The sequence below is a fragment of the Suncus etruscus genome, chromosome 4 (assembly GCF_024139225.1).
Source record: "Suncus etruscus isolate mSunEtr1 chromosome 4, mSunEtr1.pri.cur, whole genome shotgun sequence".
NCBI lineage: Eukaryota > Metazoa > Chordata > Mammalia > Eulipotyphla > Soricidae > Suncus > Suncus etruscus.
In genome coordinates, this window is record NC_064851.1 from 114,758,284 (window position 1) to 114,775,802 (window position 17,519).

At 42.3% G+C, this 17,519-nt stretch overlaps 1 protein-coding gene across 1 annotated transcript in view; it reads right to left on the minus strand.

Moving 5' to 3' along the window:
- The window catches only part of GALNT7 (polypeptide N-acetylgalactosaminyltransferase 7), a 153,708-nt gene that overhangs the window by 5,320 nt on the left and 130,869 nt on the right, over positions 1–17,519 (minus strand). Inside the window, exons 4-11 of the mRNA XM_049772672.1 lie at positions 16,510–16,640; positions 16,176–16,255; positions 13,173–13,355; positions 8,246–8,363; positions 6,419–6,541; positions 5,164–5,382; positions 2,923–3,021; positions 1,319–1,447 (exon numbers count right to left, since the gene is read on the minus strand). Of these exons, the coding sequence (XP_049628629.1) occupies positions 1,319–1,447; positions 2,923–3,021; positions 5,164–5,382; positions 6,419–6,541; positions 8,246–8,363; positions 13,173–13,355; positions 16,176–16,255; positions 16,510–16,640 (1,082 nt within the window). The remainder of the gene's footprint in view (positions 1–1,318; positions 1,448–2,922; positions 3,022–5,163; positions 5,383–6,418; positions 6,542–8,245; positions 8,364–13,172; positions 13,356–16,175; positions 16,256–16,509; positions 16,641–17,519) is intronic.

The following is a 17,519-nucleotide window of genomic DNA, read 5'->3' on the forward strand; positions in this document are numbered from 1 at the left end:
TGTGGTTCGATTCCCCGGCATCCCAAGCCAGGGGCAATTTCTGAGCACTTAGCCAGGAGTAACCCCTGAGCGTCAAACGGGTGTGTCCCCAAAAAACAAAACAAAACAAAGTGGCAAATCCTTATCAACATTTGCCTTTTATTTACCTTTTATGCAGAAGGTCATCGGTTCGATTCCTAGTGTCCCATATGGTCCCCCGTGCCTGCCAGGAACAATTTCTGAGCACGGAGCCAGGAAAAACCCCTGAGCACTGCCGGGTGTGACCCAAAAACCACACACACACACACACACACACACACACACACACACACACACACACACACACACACACACACACATACACACACACACACAAAGAATCCACCATGGCACATACTATTTTATGAAGCCTATGATTAAAGCTATGAACAGTAACGCTGGTGACACTAATACTACTCTATCAACACTACTCTATTAAGACCATGTGATAACTGGGACTATGGAGCAGGTCATATTATCAGGGCATAAGGCATACAAGTGCTTGCATAATGGAGAGGTTTGAAAATGAGTACTTGAAGAGTTGAGCAGTGCCAATTCTTTCAGTTTGGGGCAGCACACTTGCCTTTTTATTTCATAACAGATTTATTTTAGCCAGGTGTAGACTTTGAAAACCATATATAAAACTATTAAGAAGTAAGAAACCCCATCTTGGCATGGCACTTTGTTCACTGCTGGAGTTCAAACACTGCTCTTTTCTAGGCAGTGTTAAGGGAGAGATGAAATATAACTTGAAAAACCAGCAATAGGCAGTTTTTGCCCGCTTTATAATTCATTATAATTCATATAATTTATAGGGCTTTGGGAAGACCTCGAGTTCCCATATGGGATATGTTTGTCTCTATCGCCACCTACTGGACAACATGACATATAAAAGCAGTGCTTTTATTTTTTTAGAATTTAAACTACATAGGTACACATATCTACTTTAATGGAGGAGATGGCTACTGTTGAATGCCTCACAGGATACTGGTTTTCCCATGTTACAGTTCATCCTAACACTCATCTTAAAATATCATTCATGACAATATGGTTCAGAGAGTAAATATGGTATGTATTTTATTCTGGACCAAAGGGGGGGGGTCTCTATGCTCAAAGAAAATAAAGGACTAAATGGGAAGGAAATACAAGTCCATTCTTAAGGGTATAGTCAAGCTCCCCACCCTTTATATTTTCACTCCAACCTCAGGTTTTAAGAGTTATATGTATAAATTTCACATGGGAAGTTCTATAAAAAAGCAAGAGCATAATGTAACATTTTATGAGTCGAAATGGAGAATACCTTGAAATACTGCCATTCCTTGAATTCATTGAGATTACAGTGTGTAATCATGATTTTCGATCCATCAGATCCAATTGTCAAACACTGGTCATATTGCATGAGTTGATTAGCTTCATTGATTCGGAAAAGCTATAAAAACAAGCAAACAAAAAGCATAAACCACAGAGAACTTTCTCAGCAGGCACACATTAAAAACTTCTATAATTAGGGGCCGGGAAGGTGGCGCTAGAGGTAAGGTGTCTGCCTTGCAAGTGCTAGCATAGGACGGACAGTGGTTCGATCCCCCGGCGTCCCATATGGTCCCCCCAAACCAGGGGCTATTTCTGAGCACATAGCCAGGAGTAACCCCTGAGCGTCAAACGGGTGTGGCCCAAAACCCCCCCCCCAAAAAAAAAACTTCTATAATTAAATTCAGGGATGTATTTTTCTGTTTTTTAGAACTATATGTTCCAAACCGGAGAGATAGAATGGAGTAGGGCGTTTGCCTTGCATGCAGAAGGATGGTGGTTCAAATCTTGGCATCCCATATGGTCCCCCAAGCCTGCCAGGAGTGATTTCTTAGCATAGAGCCAGAATTAACCCCTGAGTGCTGCTGGGTGTGACCCAAAAACAAAAACAAAAACAAAACAAAACAAACTATATGTTCCAAGAGAGACAACATTATTTTTGTTTTGCTTTGTTTTGGAGCCACAGCTGGCTGTGATCACGACTGATTCCTGACTTTGTGCTCAAGAGTCACTCCTTGTGGGGCTTGGGGGAACATATGGGATGCTGGGGTTTGAACTCAGGTCGCTCTTGTGTAAGGCAAGACCTTACTCTCTGTACTATATCTCTCCAGGCCCCCAAATCACTTACTTGGATGTTGCTGGTGATTCCTAATTCATACTTAAAGGATGATGTTCTTTAGTTTCATCATTATGGGGTGGGTCATTAAGACATATTTATTATGTACTGACAAGGTGAGAATGTGAAAAAGTGGAAACATGCTTGATAATGCATCATGATCTGAATTAAAGAGGAAAAACAACTACATAATGAAGGAGGACACTACAGTAGTGAAATGCATATAACCAGCAGCAACATATTACTGGGGCCTCTATGGAATACTGGAGAATATTGTTTAGGAAAAGAACTAGAAGGGCTAGGATCCAGGTCACCTACTTTCAGAATAACACATTCTTATAACTGATATTAGACCTCAACTCTGGATTCTAATGACATGAAGACCAGCATGCTCTTTTCTCATTTCAGCAAAAGTTTTGTGACGTCTTTTATTTATTTTTTGCTTGTTTTTGGGCTATACCTGGCAGTGCTCAGGGGTTACTCCTCACGCTACACTTAGAAATTGCTCCTGACAGGCTTGGGGAAATATATGGAATGCCGGGGATCAAACCCAGGTCTGTCCTGGGTTGTCTACCTGCAAGGCAAACACCCTACTGCTATGCTATCACTTCAGCTCCAGATGTCCTTTTTGAATTTTTTTAAATGGAACTTTGAACTCTACCAAAACAAAATTAAACATCAAAAAGGCAATTAAATTGTGTGTCAGGAAGCTTTGCATTCTCCTCACAGACTCTAACAACACACACTCATGAAATTATTACCTGGTTTCCTCCCATCCTGTGACAGGGTCCAAGTTCCACAAAGCCTCCATTTGTTTTCCCCATGCTATCGATGCAGTAAGCAGTGTCAAAGCCTCTGATCTAAAAACATGAACAAGAATTGAAAAAGCAGGCAACTAGTCAGTTGACAGTGAGTTTGAATATCAGGGTGAAGGCATGTTAACAACTGAAGTTCCTGGAGGGTGTCTCAACCTGTGTCATGCCTGGCCCAGTTTGTATTGTAAGTCTTGGAGAAGGTTAAAAAATATCTGTCACTACTAAAATGGTTCAGGAACTTGACATTAACCTGGGACTGGCCTCATTCCAAAAAAGGGTTTTGGCCTACAGATGTCCCTGACTACCATTGAAGAAAAACAACAGAATGGCAACAGTTATGTAAGTACAACTTTCAATTTCGTGATAATTCATGGGAATGAGAAGCAAGCTGAATAGAGAGGTACCTACCCACAGTAGCAGACATTGGCCAGAGATGTCTACATTAGAGTGTATTTTTATGAAATATCTTTCACAGCCATGCAGTGACTAGGGAGGCTAACTTTGGAGCTTGAGGAAATCAAAGTTATGGCAAATGTGCCAGTGAGATGTTTCTCTCATTATAGACAATGCATGTGAGAAGGAAAACTGAGTTTCCATCTTTGTAATGCACATTTTGTCTAGAAATTACGTCCTTTTCCTTATGGAAAATATCCTATATTTGCATTTCAACTGTAAGTAGGACTTGGATAGAAATGGAATAAAAAGACTTTTACCTGGTCATTCATTCACTCAACAAATACTGATTGGGCATCTGTGAGAAGAGCTTTAGAAAAGACAGGTACTGTAGAGCCAGTACAGAGGCTACTCTAATGTGTGAGAGACCTGGCATGGATGGAAGGAAGGAAGAATGAAAGGAAGGAAGAATGGAAGGAAGGGAAGGAGAGAAGGGAGGGAAGATGATAGGAAAGAAAAAAGAAAAGAAAGAGGAAGGAAGGAAGAAAGAAAAAGGAGAAAAGGAGAAATAGAGGAAAGAGATGGAAAGAAAGCAGAAAGGCAGAAAGGAGTAAAAAAGTGGAAGGAAGAAAATGAAGGAAAAAAGAAAGAGAAACAAAGAACAAAAACAAAGCAAGTTCTAAGATCCCACGTGTTTCAATAGGATAGTGGGGGCATGTCAGTGTGGAGGTGGGAGTTCCCCCCCTCCCATCCTGGAGTGGCTAGGAGGAGCACTCTGAAGGAGCACTGCCCAGGCCACAGATTTGTAGCTGGGTTTCTTCAGGACTTCAAAGGGAAGATTGAAAGAAGTGAGAGTTACAAGGCAGGGGTCTGAGAGTGCGTCAGAAAGGAAGGTGTGTCCAAGGAGAGAGTGTAAAGGTAATCATCCATCCATCCATCAGTTATCATAATCCATCAATCATATATCCATCATTCATCCACCCACTTACCCACCCACCCACTTACCCACCCACCCATCCATCCATCTATCTATCCATCCATCCATCCATCCATCCATCCACACCCCCCCCCCAGGCACTGATTTATTCCCCAAACTTGACAGTGGGCAGAGTCAGGTATCTTTGGGCTCTACTTTGCACTGTTCCTGACAGGGCAAGTGAGAATGTATGTCCAAATCTAACAGACAAATGCCAAGGGCCGAGGAGAAAAGGCAAAGAAAAGCCCTTAGGGCAAGGGTTAAAGTCAAAGAAAAGTGGGGCTCAGAGTTCTGGAGAGCCCACTGAGGAGATGTGGGCACGTCCAGTAGGGGGCGCCGCACAGACAGACAGCAGCAACAGAGGGAAAAGGAATGGGGTTCAGGCTCTAGAAGGCTCTGGGAAGAGAGTGTCACTGCAGTTTTGAAATAAAGCTATAAATTGCCTGAAACCTCTTTATTTTTGTTATTTGTGGCCATACCCAGGCTCAGGACTTACTCCTGGCTCTGCGCTCAGGAATTACTCCTGTGATTCAGGGTCTTGGGGGGAACCTATGGAATTGAACCTGGGTCAGTGCCCTCTCTGCTGTACTATCTCTTGGGCCCCCTGAAGTCTTTAGAACACATCTTGCAAGAGGGCAAAACTGGATCAGCAAGAGAAGTGGGGGGTCCAGGCTGGTGGAGGGGATTGGGAAAAGTGGCCTGACAGTTTTTACCCAAACTTTATTACTGGAAGAACTTTCCCCCTTTCCACACTTTTCCATCTTTGAGTTGTTCCAGGCTCAGTGACTCAACATACATTAGCATCATCTGATACTTACTTCTCCCCAGTCAACGTTTTTGGGAGGCAAAGGGTAGTGCGAAGTGATATCATAAGCGATTTCTTCCATGAACCATTTGAAACTTTTGCAGTTGTGATCTTCCCGAAACTTTTTCAGCTCTGATATATCCCCATAGGCTAATGCCTTGGACTCAGGACGACTTGCATAGAAATAATCTTTGTATTCATCCCACCAAACCTCTACCACTCTCACGTAATTCTGGAAAAAGAATAAAGAAAAATTACTTTTGTTTTTGTTTGTTTTGGGGTCATATCTGGTGGCAAGCTGGGGTTATTCCTAGCTCTGCACTCAGAAATCACTCCTGGTTGGCTTAGGGGACCATATGGGATGCTGGGGATTGAACCCGGGTCAGTCGTGTGCAAGTCAAATGTCCAACCTGCTGTTCTATAGTTCTGCCCCCAGAAAATTATTATATTATGGGATACTGGGCAGTAATCAAACCTAGAATTTTTTTTCAGGTTTAGAATTTATTTTTAAAAAAGGTATTTATTTATTTATTTTTTGGTTTTTGGGTCACACCCGGCAGCGCTCAGGGGTTACTCCTGGCTTGATGCTCAGAAATCGCCCTTGGCAGGCATGGGGGACCATATGGGATGCCGGGATTCGAACCACTGTACTTCTGCATGCAGGGCAAACGCCTTATCTCCATGCTATCTCTCCGGCCCCATAAAAAAGGTTTTATTTTTGAATTTATTTGGAGATATTCAACATGGGGCCGGAGAGATAGCATAGCGGTAAGGTGTTTGCCTTAGACACAGAAAGACTGTGGTTTGAATCCCAGCATCCCATATGGTCCCCCGAGCCTGCCAGAAGCGATTTCTGAGCATAGAGCCAGGAGTAACCCCTGAGCGCTGCCAGGTGTGACCCAATTAAAAAAAATCAATATATTGAAGAATACTCAATATAGGAATCGTTCTAGAATGGGATATAATCACAACATCATCCAGTGAGAGCCAGGGAGATGACTCCAAATGTTGGAACACATACTTTGCCAGTGGGAAGCCTAGGTTCGATCCTTGGTACTATAGGAAAGTGAGCATCACTGGATGTGGCCTAAAAATCAAAACCAAGCAACCACCAACCAGCCACAGAAGAGTAAGATGTTACATGATGGAGCCTAGTCGAGTCTCAGAAAAGCCAGAGGTTGATGCCTCCCAGCTGACATTTAGCTGGCCAGCCAAGCCAGTTGCTAATTTCCAGCTTTACTCCCCTTCGAACTTTTTAAAAGACTCACCTTTATTGTTGGAGAAGACCCAACATACACGGGAGGAGGGTTCCCTTGCCAACCTGAAAGTCGGTAGATGTGTCCGACGCGGGAACAAGGGACAAAAAGTAATTTGCCACCACATTGCCATATCTAGCAGGGAAAAAAACAACAACAAGAAATAAACACATGGAGTTTAGGGATATTTTTTTTCCCAATGCCAAAATAAATCAGAGCTAAAAACAGTTTTCTCTGAGAAAATGGAAAATCTAAAACAGATAAAGTGTCTGGGAAGATTCTAAACTAAAGTCATCCTAAAATAATTTGCTTGTTTATCTGAGTTTATAAAAAAAAAAATGAAGAAGGTCATTTGGGTGAGGAGACACACTGAATGGGCTCAGCAGCCACTTCAGGTATGCCTGGGACTCCCAGAACCTTTCCTAGGTCACCTCACAAGACACACGACCTTTCACTCCCAACACACTCAGCATTCTCATCGCTAATGTCTCCCACCTTGGGGATTTTTAGAATAATCTTCTAACTGGCCTTTCTACCTCTGGCTTCTCTCTACTAATACTCTATTTATAGCAGGACAGTATTTGAGCTGAAAGGTAGCTTTGGCTCATATTATTCCCTTGCTTACTATCTTGGATGATTTTCACTGCCCTTTTTTTACTTATGCAAAAGAAAGATAGAAACAAAAAAATTTCCTTAGCTCATTATTAAAGAGGTTCTTCAAATCCTTCATGTACTTGTCCACTTTAAACATTTTTAATTTTTATTTCATTAACTTATTTATCTTTGCCTTTTTTTTTTTTTTTTTTTTTTTGGCAGGAGGACACATTCGGCAATGCTCAGGAGTTACTCCTGGCTCTGTGTTCAGGATTCACTTCTGGTGGCGCTCAGGGGACCATATGAAATATCAGGGATTGAACCCAGGTCGACTGCATGCAAGAATAGTGTCTTTCTCACAATCTCTCCAGACTCTGTATTCATCCACTTTATCTTTTGACTATCTTTCCAATGCCTATCTTTCAGATCTTGCCAGATTCTGTCAATCCTACTCTTCTTGTTCCCCAACTACATTGTACGTGTCTTACCCTTGAACCCCATGCGTTAGAAGTTGCCATCTCTTCCCTGTCTCTCCTCACCATCATTAGTCATGTCCATCTTTCTAGTTCTGGTTCCAATTCTACCTCCAGCTCGGATCTGCTCCTTCATCAGTTCATCCCTATGACACTCACTGCCCCTTACCATAGTACAATGAACTCAGAGACTGTTTTTTCTCTGTTCTCATCAGTCTCTCCTGTAGAGTGAGGATAGGGTTTCCCCTGCCTTCCAAAGCACTAAGCACAGACACTGAAAACCCAGGGACATGGACATTTTGGAGGTTCTTGTTTTTTTTTTGGGGGGGGGGGGCAATGGGGAAGAACTGGGCAAAAGGGTGCTTATGAAAGGTGATGTAGTAAGTGCTACCTCAATAATAGGGACCCTGGGGCCTTGGCACAGAAGCAGTGCTAGTGTTAGTCTCTGTAGGGTTTGTTCCAAGCCTGAATGTTGTGCCCTAGCCTGTTTTAGGGAGGTAGCTGTGTGTGTGGACCAGAGAGGGTGTCATTCCCACACATGCTCTCTGATTAGCTGCTATAACACAGGGATCCACTGAAAGAAAGATGAGTAGCGCAGATGTTTCACTGGGCATAAATATAGAGTAAGTTGGGAACTATTGTCTATTTCCCCAGGAGACATATTTTTTTTGTCAATCTTTCCTCATAATTTATGTACGCCTTAACATTACACAAGGACACGGGCCTTCTCTGGAAGTCACAATAGTCAGGATGTAGGATCAGAAGAGGTTACCTTGTAGGAGATCTCAAAGTTTTCACCACCCCAAATCTGAAGACCTGGGTCATAAAGACCCAGTTCAAAGAAGAAGTCTCGTTCAATGGCAAATAAACCACCAGCCATGGCTGGTGACCTAAGAAAAAGAAAGAAGGCAGTAAATATCAAAGAATGAATATCCAGATGGGCCACAATCATTAGGCAGACTTTCTTGGAAATAATGCACAGAAAAGAAAAAATACTATGATCAAACATTAAGAAATTATAAAGCCTTCACAAAACTATTGGTTTCCTAATTCCCAAATGAACTTCTGAGGTCCAATTATAGCTTTTAGCAAATGAGAACATGGCATCATGTTGCCATTAGAGGGCTCCCCAGCACCTTCGCTGATTTAAAAATTAAGCCCTGGGATGGTTAGAAATCTCCTTCCCTCCTAAAAATACTGAGCCCTACAGCTTTGGTCTGCTAACTGCTCCTATGATTTATGAGTCATTCTGGGATGAGTGAAACCATGCACCACGGAAGTAGTCTGTCAGTTTTTAATTTTATAGCTCAGGGGCCTTGCCAAATAAGGGTATAAATCATTATAGAAGAGGCATAGTTCGTTCATTCAGCGCTTTCAAATGAAACACAGAAATGACACAGGAGAAACCTGACATGAGAATTTACTGTGTTGGGAGTGGGCAGGCAAGAGTGTAATCATTGGGCATTTTTGAGTGGGGCTTGGCATAAGGTAGAACCAAGGGAAAAAAAATTAAGATTTCACAGCTTTGTAGGGTGAAGCCACTCCCACCTTTAGAAGTTGGGGGGAATAATTTTCATCCTGTTCCACTCACTCTTAAGTAAATTTCTCTATTAGAGTGTCTCTGTCATCATCCATAATATATAATCACTAATTCTTTTACGTTGTTCCTTGAAATCTTGCCGCCCCCACTTCAGTTATTGGGCTATACCTAGCTGTGTTCAGGGATCACTCCTGGGGTAGTACTCGGGGGACCATATGAGATGCTGAGGATTAAACCCAGTTCAGCTGCATACAATGCAAGCACCTTATCCACTGTACAATCTCTCCAGACCCCCTTTTTGTTTTGGGCCACACCTATCTGGCTAAGGTTTAACACTTGAAGCAGTGCTCAAGGGACCACATATAAGGCTTGGGACTAGCTTGTTGCATGCAAGTGGCCAACCACTCTACTATCTCCCGAACACCCAAAATTCTTTTTTATTATTTTGTTTTTATTGGTGTGTGTGTGTGTGGGTCACACTCATCTATGTTTAGGGAACACTCTTGAGGTGCTCAGTAATCATGTGTCTCATGGTTCAACCCATATGGTTCAATACATATGCCAGGAATTGAAGCTTGGCTATACGTGTGCAAGGCCTTAACCCTTGCAGTATTTCTGTGGACTGAAAATGCACCATGGCAATATCCATGTCCTTCCTCCTTCCTTCCTTCCTTCCTTCCTTCCTTCCTTCCTTCCTTCCTTCCTTCCTTCCTTCCTTCCTTCCTTCCTTCCTTCCTTCCTTCCTCCCTTCTTCCCTCCTTTCTTCCTTCCCTCCTTTCTTGTCTTCCTTGTCTTTCTTTCTTTCTTTCTTTCTTTCTTTCTTTCTTTCTTTCTTTCTTTCTTTCTTTCTTTCTTTCTTTCTTTCTTTCTTTCTTTCTTTCTTTCTTTCTTTCTTTCTTTCTTGATTTCTTTCTTACTTCCTTCCTTCCTTCCTTTCTTCCTTCCTTCCTTCTTTCCTCTTTCTTTCTTTCTTTCTTTCTTTCTTTCTTTCTTTCTTTCTTTCTTCTTTCTTTCTTTCTTTCTTTCTTTCTTTCTTTCTTTCTTTCTTTCTTCTCTTTCTTTCTTTCTTTCTTTCTTTCTTCTTTCCTTCCTTCTTCCTTCCTTCTTTCCTTCTTCCTTCCTTCCTTCCTTCCTTCCTTCCTTCCTTCCTTCCTTCCTTCCTTCCTTCCTTCCTTCCTCCTCCCTCCCTCCCTCCCTCCCTCCCTCCCTCCCTCCCTCCCCCTCCCTCCCTCCTCTCCTTCCTTCCTTCCTTCCTTCCTTCCTTCCTTCCTTCCTTCCTTCCTTCCTTCCTTCCTTTTGTGGTGCTCAGGGGTTACTCCTGGCTCTACTCTTAGGAATCACTCCTCGAAGGCTCGGGGACCATATGGGATGACGCAATTCCAACCACCGCTGTCCTGGGTTGGGTGCATGCAAGACAAATACCCTGGGACCCGGGGAGATAGCATGGAGGGTAAGCGTTTACCTTTCATGCAGAAGGTCATCAGTTCGAATCCCAGCATCCCATATGGTCCCCCGTGCCTGCCAGGGGCAATTTCTGAGCACAGAGCCAGAAAAACCCCTGAGCACTGCCGGGTGTGACCCAAAAACCCACAAAAAAAAAAAAAAAAAAAAAAGACAAATACCCTACCACTGTGCTATTTCTCAGGCCCCATATCTACATCTTTTCAGCTTCACTATCAGTAATGCTCAAAATACTGCCTGAATTCTGTTCAGTCCAATCAGACGAGCAGAGAGGCCGATCCTGCATGGTGCTAACTGCTTAACCCTTGAGCATCCTTTGGTCTCTAACCTATGTGACAGTAGGCCACATAAGCTCCGATGTGCTTTGGGATTTTCCTTCATTCTGCTTATCAGCGAGCTGGTTACCGAGTCATCAGCAGAGTTCTCTGTTTTAACTTGGGTCTGATCCACTATTTTAAGAACCATGAGGGAACACAGCTTCAAAAATGTATCCCCAGAAAAGAGTGCCTGAGTATTGTAAGTACTCATTAAATAATTGGTTGAGTAGATAACTGATAAACCAGGTAATGCTTGCCATATTAAAGGGAAATAAAATCTGGGTAAACTCATTCTCTTACTTCTGTTTCTCTGCCTAGCCCACCAAAAGAGCACTACTTCATTTTTTTGGGTGGGGTGGCACACCCAGTGACGCTGAGGGGTTACTCCTGGCTATGTGCTCAGAAAATCACTCCTGGCTTGAGAATCATATGGGATGCTGGGGATCGAACTGAGGTCTGTCCTGGATCAGCCATGTACCAGGTAAGGCCCTATGGCTGTGCTACCGCTCCAGCCCCTTATTTCTGATATTTGTCATATTTAAAATTAACTGCACTTTTGGTCCCTGGAGCCTGCCAGGAACAACTTCTGAGTGCAGAATCAGGAGGAACCCCTGAGTGCCGCCAGGTGTGACCCCTAAACAACAACAACAACAACAACAACAAAACCAAAAAAAAATTAACTGCACTTTTTATGAACTTTAAATATATTTCCATTTATCTCAGTAGATACTTGAAAAACAGCTCAATACAAAAACCAGGAATTAAAGGGAAACCTCCCTTACATTTTTTTTCTTTAATAGAAAAAAAAAGATTCCTAAAAAGATTTTTTAAATTGGGGGCCGAAGAGATAGCATGGAGGTGGGGCATTTGCCTTGTATGCAGAAGGACAGTGGTTTGAGTCCTGCATCCGATATGGTCCCCCTAGCCTGGGCAGGAGTGATTTCTGAGCATAGAGCCAGGAGTAGCCTCTGAGTGCTGCCAGGTGTGACCCCCCCCAAATAATTTTTTTAAATTGATTTTTGCAGCCATACCCAATGGTGCTCAGGTCTACTTCTGGGCTCAGGAGACCATAAGTGGTTCTGGATATTGAACCTGAGCTGGATGTGTACAAGGTAAATGCCTTATGGGCTGTATAATATCTCTAGCCCCTCCCCTCAAATAAAATATTTATTTACCTTGGTAGAAAATATAAAAGTTGATTTTTTGTTTTCTATTACTTTTCCTAGAATTATTTGTTAGGTCCATGTGGATAACAGCAAAATTTTAAAATATTTAAAAAAAAATAAGGAACTTTAAGGGGAACTTAGGAAAAAGTCAACTAATTTGAATATTTATAATTTCTTTATGTTTGCCATTTCAATATCTAGATAAGACAGCTCCAATGCCAGCAGTATGGGAAATCTTCCCCAAATAGCTCTGATGATATCAACATGCAACAGGAAGAGATCAACTGAAAAAAGTCAACTGTAGGAGCAGAAATTCATATTAACACAACTGCACTTCCAATAAGATCATAGTGACATTACATATGGAAACAAACCATTGTGAGCATCTGAGCAAACACTTTATTTGGTGTCATTCTTGGTAAAGACATAAACATGTCCCAGTTTAAAGGATTGAGTAGCAAGACTGTTCAATTTGAAGAGCTAGAAGAAGGGACAAAGATTATTTTGGAATAAAAGTTCCCTTTAATCAAGCACTCTTCACAGTGAAATAAGAGAAAGTTTCTAGAGAACACTTTTCTAAGGTGGGAATTTTATTTATTATATACAAAGGATACAGAATTAGTATTCAAAATACAACCAAAAAACAACCCCCCCCCCTTAATGCATAGCATTAAAGTTGAAGAAAACTGGGACTGTAAGTGATTTAAAGATGTTCAAATTACAGAATATCATCAGACTCAAAAGAATAAAATTTAATGTCTCTCTTATCTCCTAGGATTGGATGGCATTGATTTTTCTCTTTTGGTTCTCGCTTGTAATTGGAATAAAATGTATAATACTCTCCTCTCAAAAGAGTGCTTGTATTTAAGGGAATTACTAAGAAGCAAATGTGAATTCCTCTGAGATACTTCTGCAACCTGGTACTCCAGTTCCCACTGCTTCTCTGCAGCCCCTCTCTATGAAGAGTGGGTGTGTGGCCGGGCAAAGCCACAAAGTATGGAATGGTACCAACACATGTGCCTCATGGCATAATTGCCCAAAGACTCATTTCTCAGAAAAATCCCTGCACAAAGTTACAGTAAGGACTTCAGGGCAAGGACAGAGAGCCTCTGGGCATCGGAGACAGAAGCTCCAGGTTGATTTTTAGCTTGGCAAGAGGTTAGTAGATTAGCAGCAACAGCGTAAAAAGAACAGGGTAAGTGATTTAGTGATTACCGATATGGTTCAGTTTTTGTCTTTCTCAGTTTCTTCTCTCGAGAGGTCAGAGGCACCCGTTTCCAGAGCATACTCCAATCCCATGCTCCTCGGGCATACCCATCTTCGTCACCACCCCCTTGGGGTACAATCTGATATGTGTTGCCATTAATGACATCTATAAGCGGCACAGTGCAAGTGGTTCTGTATTATGTTGAGGATGTCGTCAACAAAGATGAAATGGATGGTATGTAAAGACCCACATATTTACATGAGCACATGGGGAAGGAAAAAAAAAAGGACTTAGATCAACATTCAACAGAAGAAGATAAAGTAATCATCTTTAACCGATAAGGTTCAGTTTTTATGCTTTCTTTTGGCCTTTTCCTTGTAGCTTAGAGGAATACGCTTCCACAGTAAACGTCCAGTCCCAGGCCCCCTCTGGCAAAGCCATCTTCGTCCCCACCTTGTTGTGGGCTCAATGGAATACTCATTCCCATCTATGTAATCTATTAGAGGCACAGTACATGTAGTTCTGAAACATTTACAGAAAATGAAAATGCATTTAAGAACCCATAAACTTTCTGGTTTAGCCTGCCTAACTAGAAATTCTCTTCTTGCGGGTGCTTTGTTTTGTGCTTTACACTAAGTAACATGACTGTCTTTCCAGAAACTCCGACTCACTTGAGAATAGCCCGGGAAGTTTGGCAAGGATGAATGCAGGAAACTGACTTAGACTTTAGACTGGCTTTAGATGACCCTTCCCTTTAAAGACAGGTAACCAGGACTTGAAGTTAATACCAAAGACCAACTATAAGCAACTTTCTCTTAATAGTTTTTGCATTTCCTTTTCTATTGCTTTCTCTCTCATTCCTCCATTGACTGTGTTGTGTGTGTGTGTGTGTGTGTGTGTGTGTGTGTGTGTGTGTGTGTGTGTGTGTGTGTGACTATTCTATTGCTTTTGGGAGCAGTCATTATGCAAATAGTTCCTGTACTTTACTTGATCTTTTTTTTTCATTCTTTATTACTACAAGGAGAGCAATAATCTAGCTTTTGTCTGGGGTGGGGGGAAGTACTGTATTGTACTTTTTAAAAAAGAATAAAAATAATATCTCTGCTGAAGAATTTATGGCATGGTAATACAGCCTGGGGGGGGGAAATCCCTTTTATTTGGTTTTCATGAAAATGCTAGACCTGGAGGGTTGAGGGACAACATCACAAAGAGAACTGGGGGCCCATCTTGCTTCACTGAGGCCTCTGATCAGAAAGGACTTTAAATTAAATTTGTCTTGGCTAAAGAGTGGGGATCACAGCTTTTCCTAATCATGGTCAAGTGTTTCTAGAATCAAGGCAAAGGGCAAAACCCACAGGGCTTCAATGTCTCTCGGGGGTGGTGGTGGTGGTGTGTAGAGTGGTTCACAGGGAGGTGCGGTTCCCTCCAAGTTTGCCGACTTCTTGGGCAACAAGGAAGGGTCATTGGAGATCCAGAACAGGTTGCAAAACCTTCTAGAAAATTCTTTCCTCATTGACCATGGAGGCTGCTGCTTTTTTACCTGGAGAGGTGAATCTCTTTACCCTTCCCCTTTTCTCATGATTGTGATTTCAAGAATTAAAGGGGGCAGTGTTAAAAGTGCCCTAGAGTGGGCAGTGTAAAAGGATGCTTTTATCAGCCATCAGGTTGAACGCAAATTAATTTTCTAAGCCTCAGCATCCTCTTAGTAAATGAAGCTAAGAATATCTCTCCAGCAGGGTTGCCGGGGGAGGATTATGCCAGTGGGTATGGAATCAAATGTTTACCCTCACCATCTTCTGAAATCCTCTCCATGACCTCCAGGTTCGTCCTTTGACACCACCCAGTCTCACAGGGAAAGCATTTTATCTGCCTAGGGATCTGGAAACCTGTCAGATTTTTTGGGATCTAAAAGGCAAGGCAAGATGTTGGAGGCCAGAGACTGCTGCTACTATCTATTTGTTTCAGATATTTCTGAAACCCTAACAAGATCACTGGGTTTTCTGGGGAGCGGTTGCTTCTGTGCTGAAAGCTTTAATGTAGAGGAACCTTGAAGCTGTTGAGTAACAGTTGGCCCTTTTGTGTAAAGGACTAGTTAAAAAGGGCATGACAAGGGTATTATAATTTCAAAGCCCACTCTTTTAAGTGCTTAGAACTGGGACCAGGGTTTATTGGTAGCCATTAATTAATAGTTCAAGAAAGAAAGTCCTTGTGTTTTGGAGAAGTTTCTTCTCTACCCAACCAACCACCAGGCATTTTTCCAATGAGCTACTCTAGGCTTCTCCCAGGTACCTGACTGACTGTCCAAATCAGCCCAGAGATTCAGGAAAATCAGCATCCACCCACCCACCCACCCACCCATCCATCCACCCACCCACCCCATCCATCCATCTATCCACCCATCCATCCATTCATCCATCCATCCATCCATCCATCCATCCATCCATCCATCCATCCATCCATCCATCCATCCATCCATCCATCTATCCATCCATCCATCCATCATCCATCCATCCCATCTATTCAACCACCCACCCCTCCATCCATTTATTTATCCATCTACCCACCCACCTATTTACCCATTCATCCACCCACCCACCCATCCATCCATCCATCCATCCATCCATCCATCCATCCATCCATGCATGCATCTATCCGTCCATCTATCCATCCACCCACCCACCCACCATCCATCCATCCATCCATCCATCCATCCATCCATCCATCCATCCAACTATCCATCCACCCACCTATTCATTCACCTACCCATCCATCCATGCATGCATCTATCCATCCATCTATCCATCATCCATCCGTCCATCCATCCGTCCGTCTGTCCGTCCATCCATCCATCCATCCATCCATCCATCCATCCATCCATCCATCCATCCACTCTAGCCAGTGCTTCAAATGCACTGCCTGGCACTGGTATCAGAAGACTGTGAGGACTGTCTTTCTAGAAGGTATACTTTTCAACCAGGAAAGAAAAACATAAAAAAGCAAGGTGATGTTACCTGTCCTTAGATATGGGAGCTACAAGTGGTGCATACCAGTTAACTGCCACCTCACAGTGTGCGTCAAGGTATATCAAAACCTTAAAGAAAAGAGGCAGGAAGAAAGGACACTCCTCATATACGGCACATGAAAGTACACATGATTCAGACTTTTACATGTGCTAATATACATTAGCTCCATTGTCAATTCTGACATATAAAGTATTTATTCAAGCCAACATTTTTGTTTCAACTAAAAAAAAACTGAAGAGAACTTTAAAAAATAAGATATTTTAATTACCCAACTCCACCCTCCCACCTCAATGGGACATTGCAGAGGTCAAATGTTTCCTACCTGTCCAAGTTTGGCCTTCTGGGCACCGATACTCCGTGCTTGAATTAAACCTTCTCTCCTTTCATTTCTAAATACCTTCACTAGACCATTCCACTGCTTAATATACTCATCAAGTTTTTCTTTTAAGTGCTCTGTGGATGAGAAATGTAATCAGTATTGTAAATTACATTTACATATATAAATTGTTTAAATTATATTTCCCTCAAGAAACAGGGATACGGGATAGTGAGAGTCACACAGACAGAGGTAATAATTTACTGTAATTTTTTTCTTAGCTTTTGGGTCACACTCTTGGCTCTGCACTTAGGAGTTACTCCTGGCAGTGTTCAGGAGATTATATGAGATGCCAGGGATCGAACTCAGGTTGGCCATATGCAAGACAAGCATATGTATTATTGCTGCAGCCCTATTTATTGTAATTATATTTTGTGTGTGTGGGCTTTGGGGCCATACCTAGCATTGCTCAGGGTCTATGCCTGGCCCTGTGTTCAGGAGTGATCCAGGACTAAGTTCAGAGGATCATATTCGATCCTAGGGATTCAAACTCAGGTAGGCCATATAGGAGACAAGGGCTTTACCTCTTATACTATGGCGCAAGCCCAGATGCAAAGTTTATTCTATAGGGCAGTGTGTTATTGGAGCTATGTTTTGAGGTTAAAAAGCCTACATAGAAGTGGTTAGCCAAAGAATCCTCAAACATCTCTCTTTAAACATGAAATAAATTGCTGCCTGTTGACATTAGGAAATTCTCACATAAAATGTCTGAAAGTTTTCAGGCACAATGTTTTATTCACTTTTATACCACAATGACTTCAGGATTCCAGAGCACAAGCTACTACAAATAATATGGACACAGGGCTCACATTTGTCTTTGGGGCAAATTTCTACATTTACTGTCAGGGGCTGCAGAGAGGCAGCAGCCCCAGAGGTAAGGAATTCTGTTCCCATCAACTGACAAATGTCAGTCAAATTATCCCATTTTCCCTAAATCTAAGGGATCATGATGTATG